General features: G+C 46.4%; 1 protein-coding gene across 1 annotated transcript in view; it reads right to left on the bottom strand.

Moving 5' to 3' along the window:
• Nucleotides 1–10,079, bottom strand: part of DOK5 (docking protein 5) — a 358,181-nt gene extending 348,102 nt beyond the window's left edge. The window contains exons 1-2 of the mRNA XM_013060172.2: nt 9,907–10,079; nt 937–1,149 (exon numbers count right to left, since the gene is read on the bottom strand). Coding sequence (XP_012915626.1) covers nt 937–1,009 — 73 coding nt within the window. The 5' untranslated portion in view covers nt 1,010–1,149; nt 9,907–10,079. The remainder of the gene's footprint in view (nt 1–936; nt 1,150–9,906) is intronic.
• Nucleotides 10,080–11,628: the final 1,549 nt, after the last annotated feature.

Raw genomic sequence — 11,628 nt, forward strand, 5'->3', positions numbered from 1 at the left:
TAGTGCTTGGCACACACAAAGCACTACTTCTGTAACATGTCTGTTAACGTGTCTGTAGACGTGTCTCCTCTCTTAAAATAGTCCAATAACGTAATCATTCTGATGTTCTTTTTTCCCAACAAAGAATTTGGTCTTTACTGGTCTTTACAGAAATCTTTTCATCTTCTACCCAAGATGGCCACTTAAAAATTCAGTGCCTTTACTGAAGCAAAATTCTGTGAGAATAAGGATTCTGCCACTCTCATCTTTGCATCCTGGACATGACCTAGTACAGTGTCCTGGTAGTGATTGTTAATAGGATGTGGACAGGGGCGCCTGGGTGGCTCAGCCAGTTAAGTGTCTGGCTCTAGATTTCGGCTCAGGTTATGATCTCAGGGTCATGCGACTGAGCTCTGACTCAGGCTCCACACTCAGCAAGGAGTCTGCTTGAGTTGCTCTCTCTCCCTCTCCCTCTACCACTCCCTGCCATGCTCTCTCTCTCAAAATGGATAAATAAATCTTTTTTATTTTTATTTCTTTAAAATATTTCATTTATTTATTTGAGAGGGTGAGAGAGAGATCATGAAGAGAGGGGAGGAGTACAGGGAGAAGCAGGCTCCCTGCCGAGCAGGGACCCCAATGTGGGGCTTGATCCCAGAATCCTGGGATCATGACCTGAGCCAAATGCAAACGCTTAACAGGCTGAGCCATGCAGCTGCCCTAAATAAATCTTTTTTTTTTTTTTTAAAGGAGGGGGACAAAGTCATTGGAAAAATATATACAAAGAATGTAAAGACAGACAACTGGACAAAGAACAGAGGCGTAAGCCTCAACAGCCCTGGGATGCTGTGTGAGTTATCTATTGCTACATAACAAATTTCCCCCCAAAACTTGGCAGCTGAAAATAACATGCAGATATCACCTCTAGTTTCTGTTGGTTAGATATTCCTCACTTACTTAGCTGGGCATCTCTGGCTCGGGATCTCTCAGGAGGCTGCAACCAAGGTGTGGGCTGATGATGCAACTTCATCCAGTTCTAAGCCGCCTCAGGTGAGCTGGATTGAGTCTCCCCAGGGCTATGGGATGAGGGCCTCAGTTCCGGACTCAGTTCCAGGATGTTGGCAGGTGTCCTCCCTCTCAGCTCTTTGTCACAAGAGCCTCTCCAGCTGGCTTTATTAGAGAAAGCATGTAAGAAGCCCCAGAAGGGGAAAGAGAGAGAGAGAGAAGGGACCAGTGAGAAAGAGAGCAAGCAAGATGGCGGCTGCGGTCTTATATAACCCACACAGAAGTGATATCCCATCCCTACTGTCATATTCTACTCATTAGCACCATGTCACCGGAGTCAGCCCAGGTTCAAAGGAAGTGGATTACTCTAGAGAAGGAGGCAGAGGTCACTGGGGTCCATTTAGAAGGCTGCCTACCACAGACATGGAACTGAAGTTGATTTTGTTTTGCTCCTTGACCCTGATCAAGTCAGACATTCCATGCCTCAATTCTTTTTTTTTTTTTTTAAGATTTTTATTTATTTATTTGACAGACAGAGATCACAATTAGGCAGAGAGGCAGGCAGAGAGAGGAGGAAGCAGACTCCCTGCTGAGCAGAGAGCCCAATGTGGGGCTCGATCCCAGGACCCTGGGATCATGACCTGAGCCAAAGGCAGAGGCTTTAACCACTGAGCCACCCAGGCACCCCAATGTGCCTCAATTTTTTTATCCATAAAATCACCTTTGAGGGGTGCCTGGGTGGCTCGGTTGGTTAAGTTTCCAACTCGTAATCTCAGCTCAGGTCTTGATCTCGGAGTCATGAGTTGAAGCCCCACGTTGGACTCCATACCAGGCATGGAGTCCATTTTTTAAAAAAAGAAAAAGCTACATTTGATTTTTAAACGGCTCCAGAAGCTTGCTTGCAAAAATGAAAAGGGCTTTAACTTTCCGCCTTTAGTTAACATCACGTCTTGTGAACTTCTGTGTCAAAGACTATAGTGAGGAAAATACTAGAATGTGTCATTGGCCCAGCCTCCCACGCCAAGAGGAGACCTGAGAAAAAGGGGGCTATTGCAGTTATATGCCTGTTTGTAGCATTTGAGAAAGAGGGAACATGAGTTTCCAAAATTTAATTGAAATGGAGAGTTTTATTAGTTTACCCTCAAGTGTCAATAAAAAAATGGCGCATGGCAGATGGTTTTCCTGTGATCCCAACAGCAAGTCCATCTTGAGGTTAATAAACCTTTTACTTTATTGACTTATTGGCAAACTCTCTCTGGTGGTATTTTAGTTTGTTTAGATGTTTTCTTGACCGCTATTAAAAAAAAAAAAAATCTCTGCCCTCTACTGTTTTTTCATCTACTGAAGAAAAGTCATACTGCTTTCCTTTTGAGTGATGTATTGAAATCTCTTTTAATCCATCATAGTAACTAAGACATCAACCAAAACCACCTTTAGCCCTTTATTGATGTTGGAAAAAATAAACCCAGGGATTTAAAAACTTTTCCCTTGAGTTGAAGATAGGGAACACATTAGTGAATCATGTCCTTTGGTTAAAACTCCAAAGGAAAGATGGGATTTTCCTTTTTTATTATTAAATAAAAGGTGTTTTTCCACCTTTATGGGTATTATGATGTTCACATTCCTACATGAACTGCCTGTGAACTGGGCTGTGCAGACATTTGGTTTTTTTGTCCCTTATGTTCTGTTCTTCTCAATGTCTTTTACGTCTTTGAATGATTTGACAACACTAAAAAATTGAGAGATTCCACCCTGAAAGAAATTCAAATTTCTGGCTTCCTTTAAACAACCAGAAGATTCAGCAAGTCTTGCCCACATTCCAACACAACAACAGCTGGGCAAAGCCAAAGGGTCATTTGGCTTTGGGTGGGGCACGCCTGTCTTTGCCATCTCCCCACTCCCCAGTGTCCTAAGAAACAAAACTACTAGCTTGAAACAAGAGACAACTAGAAATCCCTCTTCCATAAAAGTGACTTTATGGTTTAAAGGACAGTGAAGTCAGGTGTGTGAACTGTGGCGAACGAGAAAATTCTGCCACAGCTATCACTCACCCAGCCTGCCTTGTTCACCGATATGAGCTCCACAGTCACAGGAGGGGGACATCCAGGTTACCCAGGCATAGCATTTCTGGACCGAACGTCTCTTAGTTTGGGGTAAGATGATCTCATTCATCATAATGAAGGCCAAAGGCTTCAGAAGACTGCGTGGGGCCTTACTCCATTTTCTTTGCATTGACAATGGCTTTTCCTATAGGTTCCACGTTCATCTGTTCTCCCATTACTTGGTCCTTGCAGGAATTACACCCGCCACTCTTGACAGAATGGGAAGGTACATTATCGTCTTTGTGCTGTCTTGGTTTTGTGTTCATAGCAGCAGTGATGCTGAAATTAACCCATACTTTACACTGACCCATTGTCCTGCGTGGCACACAGCTGTCGTTAAGCGCACAGAAGGAAGAAGTGCAAGCATCTGTTGTGTCCTCCAGAAAATGTAGAACTTGCTCAGTGCATTATTTCTGTTCCGCCGTTCCTCTGTGTTTGTTTCCTTTGAAAGACCTCCATAAAAGGTTATAAACACCAGTCACTCGCTAAAAGCTATCCAAATCCCAGGAACAAACACCGTCTAAGTTGTGTGAGGGATTTTTTTTTCTTTTGTGCTTTGTCAAAGGCCTTCGAGGATGGTGCAGGATCACGGCGAGCAGGTAATTTAGAACTTTCAGGGAAACATGTGTTCTATGTGGTGCTTGGTGTTACCAGTCTCTACGTATTTAGATCGGCTCCGGCAGACTACTGTTTAACGTGAGACTAAAATTGTGTATTTTGAAAGCCCAAAAGCATGATTCATTATTTACATCAAGGTCTATTTCAATTCTAGCATTTTATAGCATTTCATCAATTCCTTCTTCCCACCCCATTCCAAATCAGGCAAAATGACACAAAACACCATTTCCATGAATTGCAGTCTCCTTTTCTGGATTGTTTTCTGCGTTTTCATTAAATCAAGAAGTCTTCACTATCATTTGAACTCAAATGTCATTTCATGCTGACGGCTGAATCTTTTATGGTAACTATGGCGATTCTAAAAAGGATACGAGGAGGAGAATGTCTTCCCATTAAAAGAGAATTTTGTCTTCAAATTTCATCAAAGAGGAATTCTGTGTTTAGTAGCATTTTTCAACCACAGGTTCTCCCCACCAGACTCCCTCGGAGAAATCTACCATCTTCATCTCTGGCACCCGGCCAGCCCACCTGCATTCGACAGAGTCTACTTCTCCCTTGGGCCTAGGGGGCATGGCGCCCACAGCCCTTTCTACCTTAGGAGCCCATCAGAGTATTTTCTTTTCTTTTAAACTTAGAAAAAATAATGACCATAATAATAAATATGAAATATACTTTTAATATAAAATATATATACTTATAATATATAATATATACATAAATATATATAAATATAAAATATATATAAATATATTTTTATATATAAAGTATATATATACTTATAATATAAAATATACTTTGTTATATTTGCCTTATGGAGGAAGGTGCTCAGGAAGGCAAAAGTGCTCAGGGCCCAGGAAAGCCATAACAGAATGTGGCATTCAAGCTAACTATGAAAGTCACTCAGAATCAAGCCACGCAATAGAATTTGCAGTCAAACTGTGCAAATGTGATGCAGCTTAGTTATATGGCCTCGAGCAACATCTTTGAGCCTCCACTTTCTTCTAGGACTAATCCCCATAGACAATAGTTACCGAGATCTTACCATGTCCCAGGCCTGGTGGGGAATGTTTTGCGTGGCTTATCTCCTGCCGTCTCTTGGCACGGCAGCCCTGGGCAGTGGTTCTTGTGATCTGGGCAGTGTGATCAACCTGTCCAGACACAAGGAGGTCATGAGAAGCAGGAGGGGACCTTGCTCTGCCCTTACCAGCAGTATGGCCTTGGACAAGGAAGGATCAAACTGACTTTGTCATCTGACCAATGGGGATCACAACAGAATCAGGCATTGGGTTTGAGGACGGTGGGTTAGGGCATGTCAAGCACCTTCCATAGTGTCTGTGCTCGAGTACAAGCTCCATGTGTGGTAACTCTTACTATCTTTCCCTAGAAGGTGAACTTCCCTTAGCCTCCACTATTTCTGAACTTCTTACCTGTGGAATCATACAGAATATCCTCTTTTGGGTCTAGCCTCTTGCACTTCACATTATATCTCTGAGATTCATAAAACTTTTTTTTTGGCATTTCATAGTAATTTGTTCTTTTTACTGCTGTATGCTATTCCATTGCATCTGTTCCCTTGTTGATGGAAATCAGATTGTTTTCAGGTTTTGGCTATTAAGAATGCAGTTACTGTGAGTATTCTTGAATATGACTTTTGATTGACACAAATTTCATGTCTGTTGGATACCTCCCTAGGATCGGAGTTGCTGGCTTATAAACATGATCCTACCATCCTGGTAGGCAGGGGCTGGCAATATAAGAGAGAACAATCCATCCATATGGCTCCTGACTTCAGCCTAATAAGGAAGATACGACAAGAACTATAAATGGGAGAGCTGAACATGCCAGAAGGACCAGCTGTGAGAGCGAGGGGGAGGGGAGCTGATCTAGGAAGGGCACAGGTAGGTCCTACGACCAAAGGGACCATGATGGGGAATTGGAATAAAGGCAGTCTGGTTAGTGCAAAGAGGAAACTGGAAATGGAGAGCTTGACAGAATTCAAACCAAATGGGCCACATGCTATGTTTGCCACTAATCTCACAAAGGAGGGAACTTTAATCCTTAGAAGGGAAGGAAGAGTCCTGGGAAGAGACTGGTCTAATCAGATTTGTAGTCTGAAAACATTTGCCTGGATTAAAGGAAGTGTGTGTAAGCAAGAGAGGAGGCAGGAGACTCATTAGGAGACATGAGCCCTAGTCCTAATGACAATCGCGTCGGCCAGTGCTTGGAGAGAAGGAGCTGGAGAGATGTGGACCGTGGCAAGAGCCATCTTGTGTACCAGCTTCACCGTGTTCGGTGTTGGTTTAATTACAGTGCATTTGCCACTGGTCAGCACCTGCCATCCGGACTTCCATCAGTTTGAGCTGGATGACTTAAAACAATAATTAGTAGATTCTTAATGAGATCCAAGTCCTCTTCAGGCCAGTTATTTTCCACTGCAACCACATTCAGAGGAGGATTCAGTTCAGTTTCACAGCACGTTTGCTCGTCCACTTCCGCATTAACCTGGGTTTTATGGACATCTATCTGGCCAACTCTAGCAATGATTCTAACATTACTTCCAACTGAAGCATGATTAGGAATGTCAGAGATATTATTACAAGACGAATTGGGGTATGACTAGTGTTCATTGTCTCTTTCCAACAGAAACGACCCTTCCCAGGTCCCCAGCATTATTGTACACAGCAGTATAGAAAGCCAAATTCAAGATTCCAGATGTTCTCTGGGCACAACCAGAGGCCTCCCCTCGTCTCAAGGGATCAAACTGAGATGTGCTCCCAGTAGGAGGGATCTTTTAAGGGGGCTCCTGGATCAAGGCCATCATTGCTCTGCTCTTTAACTCCCACCGGTTTCTAATGGATCTGAAGTTACTATGGCCTCTCCTTAGATCCAGGGAAATTGCTAGAAGATTCCACACTTGCCCATTAGTATAGCAGTGGGGTGGTTGGGTGCACAGATGCGAAGCCCCAGTGCTCGAATTTGAGTCTTGGCTCCTCTCCATAAGGACTGTGGAAGCTTGAGCAGGACCCTTAATTTCTCTGGGCCTCATTTCCTCATCTGTAAAATAGAGATGGTGATAATGATAGCATTGTTCCTTCCAGGGTTATAAAGACTAGATTAATTCATGGAGATACAGTGCTCAGGCCGTGCCTGGCTGTCTGAACGTTGGCGGGTTATTACCAGCCTCTCTGATTTACTTCCCTTGGATGGAGCTAGTTAACCGTTGAGCTGCTGCAGGAACTGGCCACGTGAATTCTGCTCTTCATGTGCGCTGAAGCAGGCATTGAAGTTAACATCTACCACATTGCTCAAAGCTAGTGCCCACTGGGGGACATTTTTGCAGTGTTAATCCTCTGAAAACATTGTTTTTCTCCTGAGAAACTGACATATACCACTCATTCTAATGTGGTATTACTAATTTTTTCTGTCTTTGTTTTTGCTACCCATAAACTCAGTAACATGTGGATTCTGTGGCCAATTTATTTCCTTTCCCCTTTTTCAACCAACATCCCGTCTTTGTCTTTTTCTATCCTGGGAATGTCATATTTCTGTTCCATCCATACACACTATACATTTGTGTGCGTATTTGAGCTTTCTGAAATCGTGTTCAGTAGCTGAAAAGACACAGATGAACTCACAAAACAAAATACGTCTCAGAAGTACACCGAGTGCGTTCATTAACAGCCCGTTTGCAAAGGAAGCTGTGAGGCGGGAGCGAGTTTCATCTCCACATCAGTACGATGCGGGGTGATGACAAAACCTACTTTAAAGGGTTATTAGAGGACAGGAAAGGATGAATCCATAAAAAGCATTTAGAAGCATGGCAGCAAATCGTAAGCACTCGGTGGTAGTCCTTGGTGTCACAGTCCCTGGAATGATGCGTAGACATCACGATGGACGCTCTCCCAGACAACGGGTTCCTGGGAAGCACCTAACACAAACAAGCCCTAGACGGTTCCCCAGAATTTTTACACCAAACCTTCCAGCCAGCTTCTACATTTTGTCCAGTGTGTGTGTGTGTGTGTGTGTGTGTGCGCGCGCGTGCGCAATCTCTATGAAGCCTCGTGGTTTGGATTGTTGCGGTTCTCCTGCTTTCCGATGTGGAGACTCACATGCTCTATGTCGAACGACACAGAACAATGTTGAAAGTGATGCAGTGAAATACTAGCATCGACCTCACAACAGGCATGCGTCTCCAGGTCGGATCTGTGCCATAACTCACAGGACTTCCTAGGCGCCTGCTGCCACCCAAGGAGCTCACGCGTGGACAAGGACCCACGCTGAATGTGCCGCCGTGGGCCCACGGACCAGCTTCCTGCTTTGCCTCCCCCCTTTCATCTTCTTCCCCCGTCCCAGCCACTGTTCTGAATCTGCGTGTTTTCTATCACTTCTCAAGGGAGGCTGTTGTAGACGGTACATCTCGTGTGGAGTCTTCCTGGTGTGCTGCTTGTCAGAGCACGGCGGCATCAGCGGCCCTTCCCGCGCTGTGTTCCACCATCACATATTTTTTTTTTTAGATTTTTACCTATTTATTTGACAGAGAGACACAGCAAGAGAAGGAACACAAGCAGGAGGAGTAGGAGAGGGAGAAGCAGGCTTCCCGCCGAGCAGGCAGCCCAATGTGGGGCTTGATCCCCAAACCCTGGGATCATGACCTGAGCCGAAGGCAGATGCTTAACAACTGGGCCACCCAGGTGCCCCTGTGCTCCGCCGTCTTGTCCCTGCCTTTTTCTCATCACTTTCTCTCTCCGATTCCTCCCTATCCACTCCTACGGGCACTCATACATCCCCTGATCTCAAAAACAGAAAACAAACCCCAAAAAGGCCCTCCCATCTACACTGCAAAGGCATTCCCTCCACTCTTAACTTTCTTTTTTTTTTTTTTATAAGATTTTTTCTTTATTTATCTGACAGAGATCACAAGTAGGCAGAGAGGCAGGCAGAGAGAGAGGAGGAAGCAGGCTCCCCGCTGAGCAGAGAGCCCGATGTGGGGCTCGATCCCAGGACCCTGGGATCACGACCTGAGCCGAAGGCAGAGGCTTAACCCACTGAGCCACCCAGGTGCCCCCACTCTTAACTTTCTTGTGAAAATATTCTTCACTTCTGTCTCCAAATCTCACGTCGCCCACTGCGTAATTTTTTATACTCTGTATAATTTTTTAGAATCTGTTCGCCACCAGCAACACGACCCCGTAGCCACCCTCCACCCCTCAGCTGCATGGGGCAATCTCCTGGAATGCTTCCATATCGTGTTGCTCTCCCATCCTTAGGAGTGTGCACCTGAGCCTTCTCGGGCGGTGCTCAGTCTCCTTCTCCGACCCCCAGATGGACTGAATTGCTTGGGCCAGGCTCGGTCTTTAGCTGAATCAGAATCACCGGGAGAGCTTGTTAAAACACTGAGCTCCACAAAAAAAAACATCAATTTTTATCCCACACCGTCACACCTGATTGGGAAAATCTTGTTTTCAGGGTTGAGTTCTGTGAAAAATGTTGCATCCTAACATTTCCAGGATCCTGCCCTCCTCCCAGGGGTCTCTCATCACAACTGAAGCCCCTGCCCCTTTGGCCTGTCCTTTTCCTCACACCTGCGTTCTTTCCTAAGTCTCCTGTCACCGTGGAGCGACCTGAGCTGTCACATGCGCAGCCTGTGCTGCGGCAGGAAGCCTGCTGGAAATGCAGATTCTCAGCTCCCAACCCCAACCCACTGGCCCAAAACCTGCATCTTAATAAACCCCCAGGGATATGTATGTGCCTGAAATGTTAAGAAGCACGGGTCTCTGGGATGAGAATGATCCCCTCCAGTTCTGCTTGGAGCGGAGACCATCCCAGGCTCACAAGGGAGCTGGGAAGCGGGGACACCAATGCAGATTCCTGCCCCCGAGCCCCCCCCCACCCCCCCCCGTTCCCTTCGGAGCCCCCAGGGGGCAGGGTGGGTGCTGCCCTGGGGCCAGCGGCGAGTTGGGGGCCGGGGCTGGCCACAAACATTCTCCAGGGGACTCAGGGCTGATCTCACTGCCTGGAGATTCCAGAGCCCACTCTGACTCCCTAGGCTTGGACTTCGGCTTTTCTGTCTTCTCAGCCCCAATGGTTTGTCACCAAATGGGGGCAGCTCTCCTGGGGACAACCGCGCCGCCAGTTTCCCACTCCTCTTGTCGGGAAAGTAGAGGAGCGTTTCCCCCCACCTGTCCCGGAGCCGCCGGCCCACCTCCGCGTGGACGCCGTCCTAGCAAAAGCCGATTCCTGCCCCTCTCTCGGCCTCCCCTTCCTTCTCGTCCTTCCGCCGCGCCAACCAGACGCCTCCGGCCGCCCTGGCTGTAACCACACCGGCGGCGGCCAGAGCTCACGGGGCCCAGCGACAGGTGCCGCCGGGTCCTGGAAACGAGGGGAGCGCGCGCAGGCCCCAGCGGAGAGAGCCTGCTGGGCCTGCTGGGCCTGCTGGGCCTGCTGGGGGAGCAGCTGAAGCCTGCTCTTTGGAAATGCCGTTGGGACGTTGCCAGACTCATTTTTTTTTTTTTTTTTATATGAGAGCTCATTTTTCACAACTTTTTTGAACTATGAGAGCCGATGTAAACCTGTCACCAGCTGTACCTGGCCTGTGCTCAGGAGCTGATTCTTTGACCTTGCCCTCCAGCCGTGCCCTGGTCTCTCCCCACCAGCCTGCCCCCACCTCCTGCTCCCTGCGCACCAGAGCGAGTGTAGCTTCTGGAATCCCTCCTTCCCTCACTTTGTGACGAAACCCACCTGCTAACCGCCAAATTACTCTAAAATACCGCTCTAATCATGTAGCTCACTTTCTATTCAAAGCCCTTTAGAGACTCCCCGTGGCCCCCCGCTGTCAAATCATCTCCATCAGCATCACCTTCCCCTCCGACCTCCCTGTGAGCCTGCTTTTGACTAGAGCTCCTAAGACTTGGACAAGCCTGGTGGTGATTGTGGAGATGGGAAGAAATGGCCAGGCTCGAGATGTATTTAAAAATTAAAGCCATGGGGCACCTGGGTGGCTCAATGGGTTAAAGCCTCTGCCTTCAGCTCGGGTCATGATCCCAGGGTTCTGGGATGGAGCTCCGAGTCTGGCTCTCTGCTCAGCAGGGAACCTGCTTCCCCCCTCTCTCTCTGTCTGCCTACTTGTCATCTCTGTCAAATAAATAAATAAATAAAATCTTTTAAAAAATAAGTAAAATAAAATAAAATTAGTGATTGCTGATTGTATATAAAAATCAGAATTCTAGGGGCACCTGGATGGCTCAGTCTGTGAGGTGCCTGACTTTTGTTTCTGGCTCAGGTCATGATCTCAGGGGGGTGAGATCAAGTCCCATATCCAGCTCAATGCCCAGCACAGAGACTGCTAGAGATATCCCTCTCTGCCTCTGCCCCCTATTCCCACTCACACACTTGTTCTCCATCTCTCTTTAAATAAATAAAATCTTAAAAAAAAAAAAAAATTCCTGTCAAATTCCTGTCAAAAAGTTAGCGGTGACAAATCCAGACCAAACTTCTATGTGGCAACTACTGGCTCGAGTTGAGTGTCAGCTGCCTCTTCAGACGCTGGGCATGCCCTTTACACATCTTCATCCAGACTTACTAACAAACACAAGGCTTATGGATACTTGAGAAGTGAATTTAAAATGGGAATGAAATATTCCTGTTGTCCTAGAACTCCACAGGTAACTACAGAAAACAAGGTATAAAACAAGGTATAAAGTTAGTAGCAATATATAAGCATCTCGTCTGTCCCTCACCCATACCCTTGGATGTTTCCTTGTATTATTAGGCTCACTGGCTCACGCGTTTACAAAATGTGAAGTACCCATCAGTCACATAATTCAGTTTCTGGCACGTAAACAAGATAAGACTTCACCGTTACAATTTCCAAATGACTCAGCTCTAGCCATCCTCCTGTGCTGGATCTTCCATTGGCCTTCCAGAT

Source organism: Mustela putorius, unplaced genomic scaffold (genome assembly GCF_011764305.1).
Source record: "Mustela putorius furo isolate JIRA1106 unplaced genomic scaffold, ASM1176430v1.1 tig00000592_pilon_pilon_pilon, whole genome shotgun sequence".
Classification (NCBI taxonomy): Eukaryota; Metazoa; Chordata; class Mammalia; order Carnivora; family Mustelidae; genus Mustela; species Mustela putorius.